General features: G+C 29.4%; 4 protein-coding genes across 4 annotated transcripts; all 4 read left to right on the top strand.

Moving 5' to 3' along the window:
• Positions 1-349: 349 nt before the first annotated feature.
• Positions 350-2,715, top strand: MKS88_000957 (thioredoxin-like protein; the record flags this gene model as incomplete). The annotated part of the gene is made up of 8 exons (XM_067219604.1): positions 350-1,021; positions 1,115-1,234; positions 1,397-1,494; positions 1,611-1,671; positions 1,810-1,904; positions 2,035-2,098; positions 2,365-2,511; positions 2,668-2,715. 8 exons carry the CDS (start codon positions 350-352, stop codon positions 2,713-2,715), a joined length of 1,305 nt encoding a protein of 434 aa, XP_067075323.1.
• A 1,349-nt stretch (positions 2,716-4,064) lies between these two features.
• Positions 4,065-8,290, top strand: MKS88_000956 (uncharacterized protein; the record flags this gene model as incomplete). Its single annotated transcript, XM_067219603.1, has 2 exons — positions 4,065-4,812; positions 4,911-8,290. 2 exons carry the CDS (start codon positions 4,065-4,067, stop codon positions 8,288-8,290), a joined length of 4,128 nt encoding a protein of 1,375 aa, XP_067075322.1.
• Positions 8,291-10,661: 2,371 nt separating this feature from the next.
• Positions 10,662-12,377, top strand: MKS88_000955 (serine--tRNA ligase; the record flags this gene model as incomplete). The annotated part of the gene is made up of 1 exon (XM_067219602.1): positions 10,662-12,377. The coding sequence occupies one exon, from the start codon at positions 10,662-10,664 to the stop codon at positions 12,375-12,377; it is 1,716 nt and encodes a 571-aa protein (XP_067075321.1).
• Positions 12,378-14,006: 1,629 nt separating this feature from the next.
• On the top strand, positions 14,007-19,032 carry MKS88_000954 (uncharacterized protein; the record flags this gene model as incomplete). The annotated part of the gene is made up of 9 exons (XM_067219601.1): positions 14,007-16,563; positions 16,805-16,923; positions 17,132-17,194; positions 17,391-17,453; positions 17,654-17,782; positions 17,937-18,105; positions 18,376-18,433; positions 18,630-18,671; positions 18,918-19,032. 9 exons carry the CDS (start codon positions 14,007-14,009, stop codon positions 19,030-19,032), a joined length of 3,315 nt encoding a protein of 1,104 aa, XP_067075320.1.
• Positions 19,033-19,225: the final 193 nt, after the last annotated feature.

Below are 19,225 nucleotides of genomic sequence, written 5' to 3'. Positions count from 1 at the left end.
TGAAAAAAAAAATGTCAAAAGGTTAAGAAGGAATTAAAAAATGTTACTAAATTAAAAAATGTTACTAAATTAAAAAAGGTTACTAAGTTAAAAAAGGTTACTAAATTAACAATTTAAGAATAAATATAGTTTTCCGCTACATAATGCAATACGCAAGGGAGAATTTTCCATAATGATTATGTTGTTTGAAAATTACGTATTGCTTTAAATGTGAAACATATATGCGCCTATTTTTAAATACATCCCTTTGAGTTATACCTACATTTATGTATATATATGTACGTATGTATGTATGCACATGTGTATTCATGAGGAAAGGATAAAATAACTTCTTCCATAAAATAAAGAAATGAATAATATACTAAGGCTCAACAGACAAAAGCGAATATTTGCAAACAGTAAGAGAAACTTTCTCCATTTTAATTGTATTTATAATAAAACAGAAAATTGTGTTACCAGAAATAAAAATGAAAAAATAAATTTCGATAAAAATATACATAAACTTATAGCAAGAAGTTATGTTAACTTCGACAATAAAAGTATATCAAGTAGTAAAAGGAGAAAAATATACTTACTTACTTTACTTCTTACTGGTGTGTTTGGATATGGCAGTTTAATATGGAAAGAAAAAAGAAATGTAACCAATTTCCTAAATGAAATGAAAGAAATAACGGATGATATTTTTGATAACATGGACAACATCGTATTGTTTGTGTTAGATAAGAATAAATTAAATGAAGAAAAAAAAAATATTCAAGAAATAAAAAATGAAATTGAAAAACTCAATATAAAAAATATCAATTTCCTTTACACATATAATGAAGAAAGCAAGGAGTACGCTTGTTATCTTTATAAAGGAAGGAGAAGAAGAAACATAACAAAACAAGAGCTAGCAAGTAATTTTATCGAAGATATATTTGAACCTTTTTTTACACCTGTTAGTGAAGATTATGAAAAAATTAATGAAGGAAATAATGGAAATTTCCCAATTTGTGTAACGCATGACACGTTTGAGAAGGAGGTATGTCAGAAAAAAAAAAAAAAAAAAAAAACTTTATAGCTAGCTGCACATATGAACTTTATACATATGTATGTAAACACTTCTTCCTTATAGATCATTGAGGACTCAAAGAAAAACGAAATAATCTTGGTTTTATTTGAAAATACGTGCTTCTTATGCTTTTTGTACAAGCCTTTTATAAACACTTTACATAAATTATTCAAGGAGAACAACGTAAATATTTTCTATACATTTGTTTTTTCAAAGTTGTTTTTTCCCATTTCGTGTTAAAATTTTATTTTATAAATTATATACCTTTTAATTTGATTAATTATGACAGATAAATGTAATTAATTTTAACTGTTTCTTTTTTTTTGCTAATTGCCACCGTTGTAGATTCAACTAAAGCTGAAGAAATATAATATAGAGAAAAATGATTATGCTCCAAATATGATTGTTTGTAGGGGAACCCCAACATTTTTATTTTATCACAAGTATCGTATTTTATAATTTTTTAATTTTTGAGACCACCTTATGTACGTCTACTTGTATGCACATATACATATATGCGTATATATATACATACTTTTTATTTCTCTTCAATTCATAGTGGAAAGGGAAATAAGCTGGATGAATATAAGCCTAATGACATCATCAACAAAATCGATCAAGTAAGTTCTTATTTTATGCGCACTTTTTTGCTTTATTATTTCTCTCTATAATATATATATATATTTATGCATATATCTGTATATATATATATATATGTTCATTTTTGTTTTTCTTTAAATCTGTACTTGATATTGCAGATTATTAAATCGCCTAAAAATATTAAAGAACAAATGCTAGCTAAGGCAGATTTAATCCATGAAAGAATGCATCAATTTGGATATTTGACCATGTGGTATGTCTTTGTTAAATATGTTACACAATTTTTTACATGTACGAACCGCGTATATGTTTATATCTATGCGCATGTATATATATATCGAAAAATGCTGAACATTCTAATTTGGTACCTTTTACTTTCCTAGGATGACAGAGTCCAAAATTATAGAAAATATGCTCATAAAAAGGCACATAAAGGATATATCAAGTGTATGAATTACCCGCAATATACCTATGTTGCAAGTGTTATATATGCTACTACTGTTACTCATGTTATAGTTTTTTTTAAGTGTTTCCTATTTCCTTTATTTTAATTACGTCTATTTTTCATTGTGTGATATTAAGTTTCACGCTTCTCCTGTACATTAACGCAGTTATGCATGAATATATATGTGTATGTATGTGTGTATATATGTCTGTATGTATATATGTATAATACACATGCATATGTTACGTTACAATTTTTTTTTTTCAAGAACACCGATGATGATACCATTTATAATGAAGTATTAACGGCTCTTATAGAAGAAGACACAGGAAGAAATGATTTAATTGAGGACAGCTTAAGTTACATGAAAGAGAAAATAAATGAAGCGGAGAAGAGTTGTTTTGTAGTAGCTATGGTAAGTTTGTAACCATATATATATATATATATGTGTACATATTTACATATATATGTACAAACTTGAAGTTGAAGTAAAATGCTTATACAGTGTGCACACAATTGTTTTTAGTATTTATATCTGTATATTTTTTTTTTTTTTTTTTTTGTACATCAGATGATGGCTAAAGAATTAATTGATGAAGAAAAAAAAAATATGACATGAACTAAGTACTATTGCTTGTTCAGAATTTTCTTCTTATTTTTTAGAAGAAATTATGCACATAAAAAAAAAAATTTATTAAAAAAAAAAAATGTTCATGAAAAATAAGCAATATGGAAACGCGCATTTATTTACATGTCAGAATAATATTTCAGTTTTGGAATTTAATAGCTAAAAGAAACAAACTTTGTCTTTTTTTTTTTTTTTTTTTTATTATTGGGGGAATAGTACACACATTTTAAAATTGAAAAAAAAAGAAAAAGTAAAAAAATTATGAATGTTCAGAACTTTTATTCAAACAACCATTAGTTTGTTGCCATTTTAAGTATGCTAACGTGTTTTAAAAAAAAAAAAAAAAAAAGATAAAAAGGTGAAACAACGGAAAAATGAAAGGATGAAAATTTAAATCCGTTTTTTGTAGCATTTAAGTGTAGAAAACAATTGAATTTGACGTTCAAACAAATTTTGTATTTTGCTAAAGACTAGTTCGTTTAAAAAGAAGAAAAATCCTATATATGTGTTGTATATATGTAAATGAATTAGGCTTATGTATAATGGCTGAATTTTAAGCGTCATCCTTTTTCATTTTTTTAAATGATTTGTTCTACATTTTTAACGTTGTAAAATTTGTTCATCATTTAAAAGGGAGAAAGCAAAATAAAAAAAAAAAAAAATACCCATACATACATATATATATATATATATTTTAAACTTTTTTGCATTTTACACTTTTTGAGTATTTTTGATATTACTTTGCCTCTTGCTCTTTTCCATTTTATATGTTTTTAATTCTAGTTTTTTTTTTTTTTGTTTTAGTTTTTAGTCTGCTAATACTCTTTTCTTTTTATTTTTGTTCTCACGTATTTAATCATTATAATTATCATCTTTTTTTTTCACACTATTCCAGGACACTATTCACTTTTTGTTGCTACCTTTTAAAATTTACACATATATACATACATGCATATATGGCTAGACGAACATTTTAATTAACTATATAAAAACTCATATGAACGTTTGCTTCCAAACCAAACTACTGTATTTTTATATAAAAAAATTGTTCCATTTTACGTTTGTTCAATTACCTTATATCAGTTGCGTTCGTGAAAGCAGTGAATATTATATTTTATATATATATTTTTTTTTTTTACGTTAAACTTTATTTTTGATGTTTCAAAAGATTTGCGTTGAAATGTCTTTGTGTCGTGACGATAGTACAATTGCATGCAGCGTGTACAGAGGTAAATTATATTTTATTATATTATATACATATAGGTGTTAACACATACATGTGCAAATATATATATATATATGTATTTATATGCATGTACGGCTGTTATTTTCCTTAAAAAATGAGAAAATCCAAGAAGTTAAATAGCCTAGTTAAGAGTGTACAATTTTTTGTAAAGAAATGCAGAGAACAAAATCAGAAGTTGCTCACTATGAGCAGTTTGGATGAAACCAATGATGCATATGCTTCAGAAAGTTTTGCAGATGCTAAGATATATTTTGATAAAAGCTGTAAAGCACACTCAGTTGCAAATAGCTCCAAAGGTTCCAGTGATTCAAAATATGGTATGTACAGAAAGTGTGCTAACACACGTAGCAATAAGTTAAGGAGAGCGCACACACAAGGAAGTTTTCATAATTTATGTGATTATCAGGACAACGAGGATGGTAAAAAGTTCACTGGAGTGAAGAAAGGAGGGGAAGAAATGGGCATCAAAATGGGGGGCGAAATAAGCCAAAACATAGGAAACAAAATGGGCGACGAAATAGGCGACGAAACAGAAGCCATAGGAATCACCGACCAAATAGCTAAAATGACGGGTGTAGAAGCTTCCAAAGAAGATAAATCAAAGGACACAAAAATGGATAACATAAAAACGGATGACATTAAAAACGAGATGATTGCTTACGATTTACATTTACTGAATTTATACAAAAAATTAGAGAGCAGTTCAAAAAATAGCAAATTAATTAAAAAGAATAAAATAAAAAAAACAAAAACTTTGAGAACATGCAATTCAGAAGTGTTAAGGATAAAGAATGAACTTTATTTAAGAAGGAATAACCATAATAAGGAAAAAACAAAAATAAGTAATAATAATAAAATAAAAGATAAAATGAAAAACAAAGTGAAAAACAAAATGAAAGATAAAAAAAAAAAAAAAAAATGGTAAACAACAATTCTGAAGAGAAAAATGAATTAACGCAAAACATTTCACTAGACAGTCAAAAGTTAAAGTCCAAAAGCTCCTTTTTAACACCTAGTGAAAATTTTTCTAAATATCATAATATAGATTATTCAAAAAAAAAAACATTAGATGGACTTTATTTTTTCCAAGAGGGATTATCAAATAGATTAAATAAAAAAAGCAATACATCCTCCTATGACATTGGATGCATGTATATGAATAATTATGCTAGTGCCAAAAGTTCTAAAGAATTAACGAAAAAAAAAAAATCAAATGATATTATATTATTAAAAAATAGCTCTACTAAAAGTTTTCGTAGATTTAAATTTTTAAATGATAATAAAAAGAACATAGAATATTATAAAAATATGATTGAAAATTTAGAGGGAGCTGTTGGTAGTACTAGTAGTAGGTATAAAAAGAAAAACAACACTAGTTCTATAGATAGTATTATTAAAATAATAAATTGTTTGCTTCATGATTATGTGCCTAAATTAATTGATAGATATGAATATTACATGAACACATTAGATGATAGAAATAAATTATTAAAACAAAAAATGAAAGAATCTTTAGACTTTGGGGACATTCAATATGAAGAAATACGTGAACTCAAAGCTCAATTAATTCAAAAAAATCATGAAAATAAAAAATTAAATGAAACAATTGATATCTTAAAAGATAAAATGTTATACATAAATGAATTGGAATTAAAAAATGCAGAATATTTAGATGAAATTATGCTTATGAAAAGTAGAGTAACCTATTTAGAAAAAATTTTAGAGGAAAATGATCAATCTAAGGAGTCACAAGAACTTCGAAAGATGCGTCGGAATTTAAGAAAAATATATAAAAATATGAAGAAGGAAATGAAATATATCACTACTTTAAAATCGAAATATGTTAATAAGTATAAAAAGAGAAAATTTTACATAAATAAATGGATTCATTTGAGGGAAAAGATGGAGGATAGAGAAATTCCCACGTACGAAGATGCGGAGGAGGATGCTGAGTTGTTAATAATGGACACACTAAGAAGTGGGTCAAAATGCGCATCAAGAGAAAAGGTTGATGATGAAGGTGGTGAAAATAAAGGAAGGTTACAAGTTAGCACTGCGGAACAGGAAGAGTTAGCGGATGGAGTAAAAACGTTGGAGAAGTGTGCAAACGAATGTGCTGAAAAATATGCTGACAAATGTGTAGGCACTAGTGAAATATACACAGTGCTCGAAATGGATGACCAAGAAAACAGTGAGCTATTATTCCTAAAAGAACAAAAAGTAAGCAACTATAAGAGAAAAAAAGTTACTACTAAAGATAAGAAAATTAACACTATTTTGAGCAATTACACTTTTGTCGAGTTGATGAAAAAAGAAGAAAGGAGTAATAGGAAAGCTTATCACAATATATGCACCTTAATACCAAAGGAGAGCTATCCGTATTACCATTATTTTTATAGTAATGTATTACTTCAACACAAGAGTAATAGAAGCAACCGAAGGAATAGACATTTCCCCATTAGGTGTGATGAGGGATGCAAATACATTGCTCCTGAAAAGGCAGTAATTGAGAATGAAACTTACTTATCCTTGTGCAGAAAATTAAAGGAGTGCTTTTATGAGCAGTACTTTTACAAGTGCGATGGAGAGACAAGTGGCGATGGTTGCTGCGGTAGGCACTGCAGTTATGATAATGTCGTCGACGATAATGGTTATTTCAACCATGATGGCAACACGTTGTCCACATACAACAAGTTCTTTCAGAGTAACAAAATGTGCGACATTTTACCTGACCAAGCAAGGAAAACCCATTATTGGAAATACATGAACAAAGAGGATGGTTCATTTTGCATGGTCGAGCATAAAAACGGGGATAGTAAAAGGGATAATGAGAAGTATAATAACAGGTATAGTAACATGTATAATAACGGGGATAACAACGCAGATACGAGAAAAAATAAATACCGGAAGCTTCCTTTCGATTGCTGCTATAAAGTGGACAGAATATTAAGCGGAAAAATAAACTGTTCCTTGTGGGGTTCCGAAACTATATGTGGTGATGGCAAAGATAGTACATCTTGTAAAAAAGAAAATGGTGCAAGAAAGAAGTCTAACATTTCTAATAATAGTTCTCTGATAAATAAAAAGTCAAGGACGAGTAAGCGAAATAATTTATTCTCAAACAGAGACACGCCTAAGTGTAATTGTAATCGTAGTTGTAGTCGTAATTGTAGGTGTAAGTATAAGTATTATTACCGGGTTTGCCCCGAGGCAGGCGCACATGAACACAACAATAACAAAATTGAAAATGATAATAGTAACAGTATTCTTGCTGGTATTCTCAGTGGTAATAGAAACAAACACACCTACCACAATAGCATGACGATAGGCAACAAAAATGATAGAGAGTGCGATGGAAAGAATGGAACTGAGGTCAGCACGCACAAGAGCTACTACTGTTATTACAAAAAAATGGATGCTAACTGTGTTAATAATAGGAACGATAATAATAATAGAACTACAAATGTTGACACTGCAGCGAGAGAGAATAAAACAAGTGCAAATATCATCTGTGATGAGCATAAAAGTAGTGTGTCTAAAAAAAATATACTGATGAAGGAGGGGGGTGAGAAGGATATCTTTTTAACTAGTGCATGTAATAATGAAAGAGTTAATAATTTTAAAAAATTCTTAACATTATGTAGTTTCCATTTTGTAAAAAATAAGAGTACAAAAAATTTAAATAATATATTTGATCATCCGGAAGGGGAAAGAGTACAGTTGAATAATGTTACATATAACAAAGATGCACAAACCCAGCTAAAAAATAAACATGGGGAAGATCATCCTAACAATAATAATATTATTAGAAGTAACAATACTAGAAATAATTATAACGTTTGCCAAGTGAACAATTATTATAACTGTTACAATGTACATCCCTCCTACAGTGTGCACAATGCAAATGATAACTATAATGTTCATAATAATTTAATAATTCCAGATAGCTATCTGGGTAATCGGGATAATACTGGATATGAGCATTTTCATAACTTAAATACAAGTATTGCTGATAAAGCAATAAAAAAAAAAATAAAGGTAAATTCTGAACTAATTATACGAGGAAATTATCCAAATGAGAATATTATTACGGATGAGTGGTCCAAACATATTTCTCATATGAGGGCCCCTTATATACAAAGTAAAGAACCATTCTACAAGGGGTGCAACGAATATACTACAAGTGATGCTTTGTGTCCCTATATTAAAACGTTGAGATATCACAATTCGTTTAATCAATATTTGGATATAGACACACAAAAATTTGATGCAATTAACAGATACTTGCGCGATCATTTTTTATACACTCAAGATGTGTAAAAAGGAAAAGCGGCAAAGAAGAGCATGAGCGGAGGGTGTATCAGACCAGGTGGTTGGCAGTGAAAGGGGGGAAATCGTATACGAAAATGCATACATACACGTATGTGCACATATGTATATCTCTCTATCTATATATATATATATATATGTATGAGTACATAATTGTGGATACATTCATGCGCGCATACTTGCGTGGACGTTTTGTGTATCTCTGTGGCTTCTGCATTTTCGCGCTATTTCCATATAAAAGGCTAGGCAAAATATTTTACTCATATCGTTATTATTCCATACAGCGCTTTCTCAATTTCATATATTTTGTCGGGCATTTTATTGGCAGATAAAGTATGCATGTGGTGATTACAAAAAAAAAAAGAAAAAACAAAATAAAAAAAAAAAAAATAATTTCGTTAATATTTATTAAACATATGACTCAGTTTAACAGAATTCAGCGTTGTTAAAAGAGCTTATGCAGGCTTCTCTGGTGCGATCTTTTTGCGGTTCATTTCCAGTGTCCAAACTGCGTCCGTTATTAGCACTATTGCTGCTACTTTTATCTTTATTTTTTCGTTCACTTTTTCTTGTTCGCTACTGCCACACTAATTATAAGTTTTATTCTGTCTTTTCATTTTTCTCCATACTATTCGACGAGCTTGCTTGATTGACTTTTTTTTTTTTTTTTTTTTTCTAGCTAAATGGCTTTATCTCTCACATATATATATATATATGCATGTACTACATCTAACCATTTTGTAAAAAGTACAAATTTTGTTTTTACGTGTTACATATATGGTGAAAAAGAGACTACTATTTAACAGTGAACTTTCTTTTTAAGAGCGTTTTCAATTTTATTTTGTTGAAATAAAAGTGTATTTGCGACCGTAAAAAGGGAAAGAGATGGAGAAAGTGAAGGCAAAAAAGAAAAAAAGTCAGTTCATTCTCATTCTGTACCTTTACTTTTTCAAGGGAAAAATAATCTCCGAAATTAGTTGTACGTATATATACATATGTATGAGCATTTGCGTGTATGTGTGTAGGTATATATATGTGTACAAACATAAGTATGGAGTGAAATAAAAAAAGCAAAAGACTACTGGAAAAAGAGGATATTTTTTTTAAGCACCGGAAAAAATAAATTGTGTGGGATGAGATATGCATTCTTTTCCTTTTACATTATATAGCGTTTGCATAAATAATTACATATGTAGTTGAAATATTTTTGTTTGAGCATAACAATGATGTAGTGTTCTCTCTAAGAGAAAGTAAATAAAAAGTAAAGAGAAAATAGCAACACACTAAAATAAAGAAGTTACAAGATATCCAAATTGCAAAATAAGTAAGAATCAGAATGAATAAGGTGCAAAATAACAAAGTAACAAATTTCATTTCCCAGCTTTAAAAAAGGTCACGGAGATTAATTATAATGCAGGGCGATTCCTCATTTTTTTTTTTTTTTTTTTTTGTAAGTAGGTGATAAGGATGAAACACATTACAATTCTTTGGGTATGCATAATTTGTAAGCACATGAGCGAAAACGATTTTGGATCATTTTCACTTATTTTTTTATTTAGCACATGTTCTGTTATATATTTTGTTTTAACTTATTTTATTTTGTACTGTATTTTTTTAAACTTAAAATATTCTGTTTTTATTTATATCGTTTTAACTTCATAAGTTTGTTAATTTTGCCTTAAATAAGTAGCATAAATGTAAAACAAGGCAAAACGCTTTACGAATAGAGTTTTATTTTCTTCGTCTTCTTCTTCTTCTTCTCTTATTATTATTATTATTATTATTATTATTATTATTATTATTATTATTATTATTATTATTATTATTATTATTATTATTATTATTATTATTATTATTATTATTATTATTATTATTATTATTATTATATTATTATTATTATTATTATTATATTATTATTATTATTATTATTTATTATTATTATTATTATTATTATTATTATTATATTATTATTATTATTATTATTATTATTATTATTATTATTATTATTATTTATTATATTATTATTATTATTATTATATATTATTATTTTATTTTATTTTATTTTATTTTATTTTTTTTTATTTTTTTTTTTTTGTTTAAAACAAATATACACAAAATAAATTTTTTTTAAGATTTCCCTCATCCTTTGTAAGGCCATTTTACGAAATTGGACTCGGGTAGCCGGTTTCTTCAAAATTTAGCTGTTTTTTAAAAAAAAAAAAAAAAGGTGAGAAGTCGAGATTAGGCGAAATAGTACCATATACGGCAAAATAAAACTATATATGGTAATATAAATTAAGATAGGGAATAATATAGCCAGATTGTGTAAACTAAATCAAAAGGTTACTTGCTAGGAACAAAGATGGTGCTAGATATAAACCTATTTAGAAAGGAAAAGGGAGGGAACCCAGAGCGGATAAAGGAATCGGAAAAGAATAGGTTTCACGATGAGAAAAATGTAGATAAAGTGATAGAGTATGATGAACAATGGAGGAAATGCATTTTCAAATTAGAAGAGTTAAAAAAGAATATTAATATAATAAACAAAGAAATAGGTAACAAGAAAAAAATTGATAAAAATGCAGATGTAGAGGATTTAAAAAAGAAGAGTCTAAGTATGAAGGAAGAAATACCGCAGCTTCAAAATGACGAAAAAGAATTGCTAAAACAGAGAAATAAATATTTAAGTAAAGTAGGTAATATACTAAATAAAAAGGTAGTAATATCCAATGATGAGGAGAACAATAAGGTAGTAACCAGATGGGGAGTGTGTAAAAAATTACAAGTATCAAATAGCACCATAGGTGATGGTACTTCTACTACAGCCAGTACTACTACAGGCATAACAACTACTAATAATAATAACTATGGAAGTGGTAGCAGTAGTGGTAATGTTAATCCAAAGAGGGAAATGATGACCAATGGTTCCAGTCTAAATGCCAACACCACTGCAAATTCCACTAGTAGCAGCAGTGGGAAGAAGCCAAAATATTATTACCATTTTGACTTACTAAGAAAAATAGGGGGAGCAAATTTTAAGAAAGGTATACAAGTAGCTGGACATAGAGGGTACTACCTGACAGGTGCAGGTTTCTTATTACATAACGCCATTTTGCAATATGCAATTAATTTTTTAATTAAGAAAAATTATTCTCCTGTGTATCCACCTTTTTTCATGAGAAAGCATATAATGGAGGAGTGTGCGGAACTGGCGGACTTTGAGGAAACCCTCTACAAAATTTCGTCATCAAGTGGTGCTACCACCGCTGCTGCTACTGCTACTACTACGGAAGCGACTTCAACTGCTCCACCCCGTGGTGAGAACTGTAGCAGTAACAATGAGGCGGGTGAGGATATGGGCAAAGATGATTTATTCTTAATAGCTACGTCGGAACAACCACTGTGTGCATTGCATAAGGACGAAACGTTAGAATCCAAACATTTACCTTTGAAATATGCAGGAATATCTTCCTGTTTTAGAAAAGAAGCTGGAGCACATGGAAAAGATATTAGAGGTATTCTTCGAGTGCATCAGTTCGATAAGATTGAGCAATTCTGTGTTTCATTACCACAAACAAGTAATAAAGTACATGAAGAAATGATGAAAACATGTGAAGAGTTTTATCAATCTTTAAATATACCATATAGAATAGTAAGCATAGTATCTGGAGCACTAAACAATGCAGCTGCTATTAAATATGATTTAGAAGGTTATTTCCCAAGTAGTAACCAGTACAGAGAATTAGTATCTTGTAGTAACTGTACGGATTATCAGAGTATAAATCTAAATATTAAATATACAGATTCCAGTGTAAAGATTACCGATATGCATAAAAATGGATTAAATGCTAAGGGAAATGTACAGAATGAACAGGTAGATAGTGAATATGAACAGTTTACTCAAGATTTTCAAACCGAAAATAAAAATCATGTTCATTTATTAAATGGTACTATGGTTGCAGCTCAGAGGTTTTTATGTTGCTTACTTGAAAATTATCAAAATGGAGAAGGCATTATAGTCCCAGAGAAATTACGTCCCTACATGAACAACATAGACTTTATTCCCTTCGTTGAATAAAAATGGGTAGGCCAATGGATGGGCCTTTACCCACTGCCCTCGCTGAGTTTACAAATGTTTTGTACATTTCTATGCCATGTTACGCTGAATATTTTACTGCAAATTTTTTTTTTTTTTTTTTTTTTTATTTTATCATAAAAATTTTTATATTTAGTTCAGTGGTTTAAAGGTAATACAGTTTGATAGTGAGAAGAAATATAACATCCATTTCGCTTTATATTATTTTATATTATTTTTTTATTTTTTTCCACCGTGTCGCCGTCCTTTTCAAATACTCAGCTGTTACTATAACAGAAGTACGTTTATATTTTTTCCTCTTTTTTGAAAGGAGGAAAACAAAACTTGAGGCATAAAAAGTGCTAGTAGTATATTGAAAAAAATGCAAGTATTATTTTAATGTAGAATTTTGCTAAAAATACACGTGTTTTACACATCATGCAAAATTCAGTAGAAACCTCTTTTGAAAGTGTGCACGGATGTATCAAGAGAATTAACTAGTGTGTATATGTGTTCATATATATGTGTAAATATCTGTATATACGTATGTGTACATTTGTGTATGTATAATTATTCGCGTACACACTTTCCTATGTACAAATGTACATGCACAAATACTTCTAAACGTCCAAGTGCAGTTCTTCGCATTTATGTATTTGTATTTACGTTCTTTCTTCGTAGAGTGTACTTGATTTTTTTTTTTCACTGTAAAAAATTATGCACACACTTTTTTTTTGTGCACATGGACTGAAGAATTTAACTTAAAGATTAGTCGTTGATTTATCGTCAATTTATCGTCAATTTATCATAAATTTGTGCTTAATTTGTGGTTAATTCGTCATCATTTCGTCGTTGATTTATCGTTTCTTTATCATTTCTTTATCATTTCTTTATCGTCAGTTCGTAGCCAGTTCAGCGTTATATAATTTTTCTTTTTTTTTAATGTTGAAAAAAATTTTGAATGCGATATATATGTACTACTTTAGAAGTCCTTTGTAATTGTTTTAAAGCGGCATAAAATATTTTTATTATTTTTATTGCCTTCGGAAGGGGCTGTTTTTGTTTAAGCGTATGTGTATGCATGTATATGTGTAAGTGCTGAACGAATATGAATTATACATGTAATATACGTGTATATATGTACATATATGCATATGTGTATGTGCATAGGTGTACTCTTAGTTATATGAGTTACATATAAATTTACACATGTACGCGCGTTTAATTGCGCAAAATTGTGTACGTTTAAGTGTATTCGCAAAGGTATACACTAACTCAGTTCATGTATTTCGTATATTTTAAATATTTGTCATATTTCGCACATTTCAATTTAACGCGTTAAATTTTTTTTTTTTTTTTTTTTTTTTTTTTTTGGCCCCTTCAACTTGTACTGTCTGTGCATTTCCCCCCTTCGTTCGCCTTCACCTCTACAGCTATAACTGCAATAACTGCAGGAACGTGGAATGAACAGAAAATAAAAAAAAAAAAAAAGAAAAAAAGAAATAAAAAGGGAAATAAAAAGCGATATAGAAAGTGCTACATAAAGTGATAGAGAAAATTTGCAAAAAGGACCGCAAACAAATTGCAGGGAGTGTGCAACGGAACGCATGTGCATGGCGCCAAGTGCATAAAATGCATGGACGTGAATCAATGTATAGCACAAGTATTTACGACTACAAAAATAATTTTGAAAGGTTTAGTAACTTGGAACTAAATGCTGATGAGAAGAAAGGCGAGGATGATAAAGACAGAAGGAAAATGTTTAACGAGAAATTGAATGAATCGAAAAGTTTGACTCATAAAAGAGCGAATTGGACATACAATGAAGGAGCCACCCGCAGTCCAGAAGAAAATGTGAGCAAATATGCAAATGAACATGCAAATAGAAGTTCGAATGAACATGCAAACGGAAGTTCGAATGAACATGCAAACGGAAGTTCCAGTGAACATGTAAACGGAAGTTCGAATGATCATTTTAATAAAAATAAGAATGCTTACGATATTGCGCATGATAATGCTCATTATAGTGCCAATACCAATGCCAATGCGCACGGCACCAGCGAAAAGAACGCGGTCTGCATAAAAAGCTCCAACGCGTTTAATTTATTTCGTGATAGTAGTAAAGAAGTAGCAGCGAATAACAACAAGTTAAAAAACATGTTTAGCGGAATTATAGGAATTCAAATGAAGCATGCAAAGAATGTGTTTGAAGAAGTTAAAGAGCATATCAAATACACAGCAAAGGAAGCTAAGAAAAATATTAATTATCCATTTTGTAAAGCTCCTTGTAATATTGAAAATTTAAAAAATACAATATTTATAAATGAAGAAGAAATAATTATAAATAAAAGCATCTATAGAAATATGTTTACAAAAACAAAAGAGGAGAACCCATTTAATACACAAAATAGACAAAATCAACAAAATGGTAAGAGCAAAAATAAAAAAAATGAATGGGATCATATATTTACATGTAATAAGAGTGACATAGTTATAAAGGGAAATTACAATTTTGGTTTTAATGTAGAAGTTATATATGAAAATGAAATGAATAAAATTATCGTCCATGCCTATGATAAGGAGACGAGAAGGACAGTACCTTGCTCGTACAAGTGGAAGCGAGTCTATCATGATAAGCACTGCGATTTGATCGATAAAAATTTAGGTCTACTCAACAATGGTAGTATTAAAGGTGGAAGCAACAGTGCTTGTTGCAGGAATATTTATGAAAACGAATATTACTTAACATGTGAGGATATAGGACTTAAAATATTCGTAGAATGTTCCTGTATAAAAAGCGATCAAATGGCCTCTTCTAATTTGTCCAAATTGTACCTGAACAGTTCAGGAAAACCTGAATCACGCAATGATAAAATTGTCAATATGGATAACAGTAGCAACAGTAGCGATGGGCTTAATAATGATAACAATTTTTATAAGGGTGCTCCATCCTTTAAGAGCGCTTTTATGAAAAATAAAGAGGAAAGAGATGTGCATAATAAAATTAGCGATAAATATTTAGAACATACCATTTTGGAAAAAAATTTATCTCCTTATAATCATTGCAGTGATGTGTATTCTGGATCTTCAATGGAATTATTTCTCTTAAGCAGTAGTAATTATGAAAAAGTAAAAAAGAATGGTAGCAAAACGAATGAGAAGGAAACGGATGGGGTAAAAAATATTTACGGGTGCAGCAACCAGAAGGAAATAAAATTTCATTCATACGAGTCCTCTGTGTTCAATAATAACTCGTCTGCTACTACCATGTCAAACATAAACACCGCGGCTAACAGTAGTTACCATAATAACATCCTGAGAGACAGTGGTACGGCCGCAATTACATCTACTACGTCAACTAACGGTGCTAATCCTAGTCGAGTTACCAATGGAAAATATTACGGGGTGGCAGTAGCTGAAATAGGACCATTTTATTTGAATGCAAACACAAAAATGGCTTTAGAGCATGTTATGAACAACGACACAATGAGGTATCCTATATACATCCTTAAAAAAGTGACAAACAATGCTCAGGGGATTAATATTACCGAGTGTGGGACTAGTAAATATTACATAAATGATAAGGGTAAAATTGTTGAGGACATAACAAACAGTGAAGTTAAAAAAAATGATCCGTTGAACGTATTTGATGATTATAATAGTGTAGACAACCTGAGCTCGTGTTCAAATGTAGAGGGAGAAATAGATATTATATATATGTTACATATACATAAGCATGAAATTAAAATAATCGATCAAACCAATAAAGAGAAACATATGTGGACTTACAAATTTAATCATATATATCCTTATGTAGAATTTATAGAAAAGGATAAAAATTATTTTCTGTTATTTGTTAATGATAAGGAGTACTATATTTGTAGATGTGTGTATAATAAACATCGTGATATTATTGTCATTATACTGAGATATATGCATGCAAATTTATATATTTTAAATGACTACATTTTTAATAATATTAATAATGCAAATTTTGAAAGCACACAAGTGAAAAACATTTTTAACAACGTTGATGTGAACTCTATCCTTGAAAATATAAATAAAGAATTACTCATCTGTCAAAAAACAAATCAACGGTATTTACATAAAATAAATAAACTGGAGAGTGAGAAAAATGCGCTCGAGGAGGACCTCAAGAATACCATAGAAGCCTTTCAGATCCAATTGGGTAAGAGATGGAGACTAAAAAAAAAAAAAAAAAAAGAAAAGATAAGTTACTATTGTGCCATTGTGGTAGGAAAGCCGTCCTCCTCATTGGGCATGCGAGGGCAGTCACTATGTTCGTTTGTATATCCATGTGTTTGTATTTGTGTGCAAGTGAACCTTTTAAAATTTTCATTTACTCCACATTTTGCATCGCGCGTTAACTTCATTTCTCCCATTTACCGCTTTGCCGCTACCCCACGTAGACAATATAAAGAAGTCCAAAGATGAAAGCGAGCTATCGAAAACAAACGAGAAGTTAATGAAGGAGATAAAAATACTGCAGGATAAATATAGAAATGTCGATTTATTTTTTAAAAGCAAGGTAAAAAAAAAAAAAAAAAAAAAAAAATGTTAAGGATTGAATGTGTCGAATTGTGAAAAAAAATATGCAAGGGGAAAGAAAAGATTTATTCGACGTATTTGACATATTCGTTTTTATTTTTCGACAAAGTTTGGTTTTACATCTTTGTTATTAGGTCGTTATTAATTCTTCATTATTTCTTCGTTATTGCGTGTTCACCTTTATGCAGTATAAGATCTTGTCCTATGAGATTGAAAAATATAAGAAGCTAGTCGAGGAGAGCAAATCTAAAGTATACTATTTTTGCAACGTACCATTTTTAGTGTGTCTTTACTCCTACATATGCGTCGACGTATATTCGTTCATACATGCATTGTACATACCATAAGTCATGCATAGTTTTATGTGCACTTACATATTTTTGTTTGTACCCATTCCCATTTTTACTTATGCCTACACAATGGTACATTTGTTTTGTACACCCACAGGTCAATTCTAAAGAAGAGGAGAGAGTAAACCATGAACAACTACGCACGCTTGAGAGCGAAAAGGTTAGCACGAGAAAGAGAAGCAAAAAATGGAGAAGTAAAAAATGGGGAAGTAAAAAATGGGGAAGTAAAAAATGGGGAAGTAAAAATATAGAGAAGTAACAGTACAACGTGCATAAACGTAAAGGCAAAAAGTAAAGATGGATAAGAACTTATCATGCTTCGAAAAAACCTCGCTTTTATTGTCCTTTTTTTTGTTGTAGGGTAAGTTGTTAAACGAGAATACCAAATTAAGTAGCTTATATAATAAGGAAAAAAGGAGTAAAATGGAATTAGAAAATAAGCTGGAGAATTTAAGTTTAAAGTTGGAGCTTCTGAACAAATCTTTACAAGTAAAACTAAGTCTGTGGCTGTGTGTTAATGGCTGATTTGTTTATTGTTTTTAGTTTATTTCATTTGATTTTGTTGTTCCATTGTAATGTCGTTTTGTTTTATTGTTTTGTTTTTGTCTGCCTGCTCGCATATTCATGATGCATTCCTTATCAGGAAGAAAAGATGAAGGGAAATAGCAACAACGAATATTTAAAGGAGATAGAAGATTTAAAAAAGAACAATATAATTTTACAACAGAGAAATGGTAAAATGTCGTGTGAAGTGAACGTATTGATGACGGAGAAGAACAGGCTAATCAAACTTGTGGACTCCTTGACGAGAGGTAATAACGAAAAAAAAAAAAAAGCAAGTAAAAAGAAATAAAAAAAAGGAAGAAAAAAATGGAGTAAAAGAATGGAAGAAAAAAATGGAAGAAAAAATTTAAAGCTTTACAACTTCCAATAGTAAAAACAAATACCTGTGTGCATCTCCATTCTGAACGGAATGTTTATAAATAAATAGCTGGTTTATAATGAACAATTCATCAGTGCTACACTACACTTGTACATATTTACTACCTCTTTCTGCTTTCTGCTTTCTGCTTTATTTGTAGATATGGAAAAGTCGAAAACGAATGGGACCTTGAGAAATGTGGACAACGAGATGAATGCGTAATGAAAAAAGGAAAAAAAAAAAAAAAAGAAACTACTCGTACATATGTGAACATATGTACGCGTAGTTGTAAATTTTTTGTTTTAATTTTTCCATCAAACGTTAGTAACACGCATTGTACATTTAACGAGTGGTACGCAAATAGCTAGTTATATTTCTCCATCTTTTCCTTTTCATCATCTTTTTATTTTATAGAAAATGCGGTACTTCCCTCGTAAATATTCTGAACAGTGAAAGGTGATAAAAGGAACAAAATAAAAAAGGAAAATTCTTTTTTCTCATTTAGTTTTTATTTTATCGGATTATTAACGTTTTTCTTTTTTTTTATTTTATCGGACAACTAACGTTTTTCTTTTTTTTTATTTTATCGGACAACTAACGTTTTTCTTTTTTTTTATTTTATCGGACAACTAACGTTTTTCTTTTTTTTTATTTCATTTTACTTTTTGCTACACTTATGTATTCCACTTCTTCCCTTTTCAGTGATCAGCCACATGACAAGGAGGAACTGCTAAAAGAAATTTTATCCTTAAAACATGAAAATGATTTGCTCAAAAAAAGAATAAAAAAATTTGCAAAATTTGATACAACCTTGTAATGTTGGTTTGTCTTTATGGTTGTACGCAAAAAAAAAAAAAAAAAAAAAAAAAAAGAAAAAGAAAAAGAAAAAGAACGTAACCAGTGAATTTTTTTGTCAAAAAAAAAAAATAAAAATAACATAGAGGCAGAAAGGGCACAAAAGGAGGACAGTGCTTAAATGGTTATAACATAATTTTTTTTTTTTTTTTTTT

This window comes from Plasmodium brasilianum, chromosome 3 (genome assembly GCF_023973825.1).
Source record: "Plasmodium brasilianum strain Bolivian I chromosome 3, whole genome shotgun sequence".
Classification (NCBI taxonomy): domain Eukaryota; phylum Apicomplexa; class Aconoidasida; order Haemosporida; family Plasmodiidae; genus Plasmodium; species Plasmodium brasilianum.
This window is presented reverse-complemented; position numbering and strand designations above follow the sequence as displayed.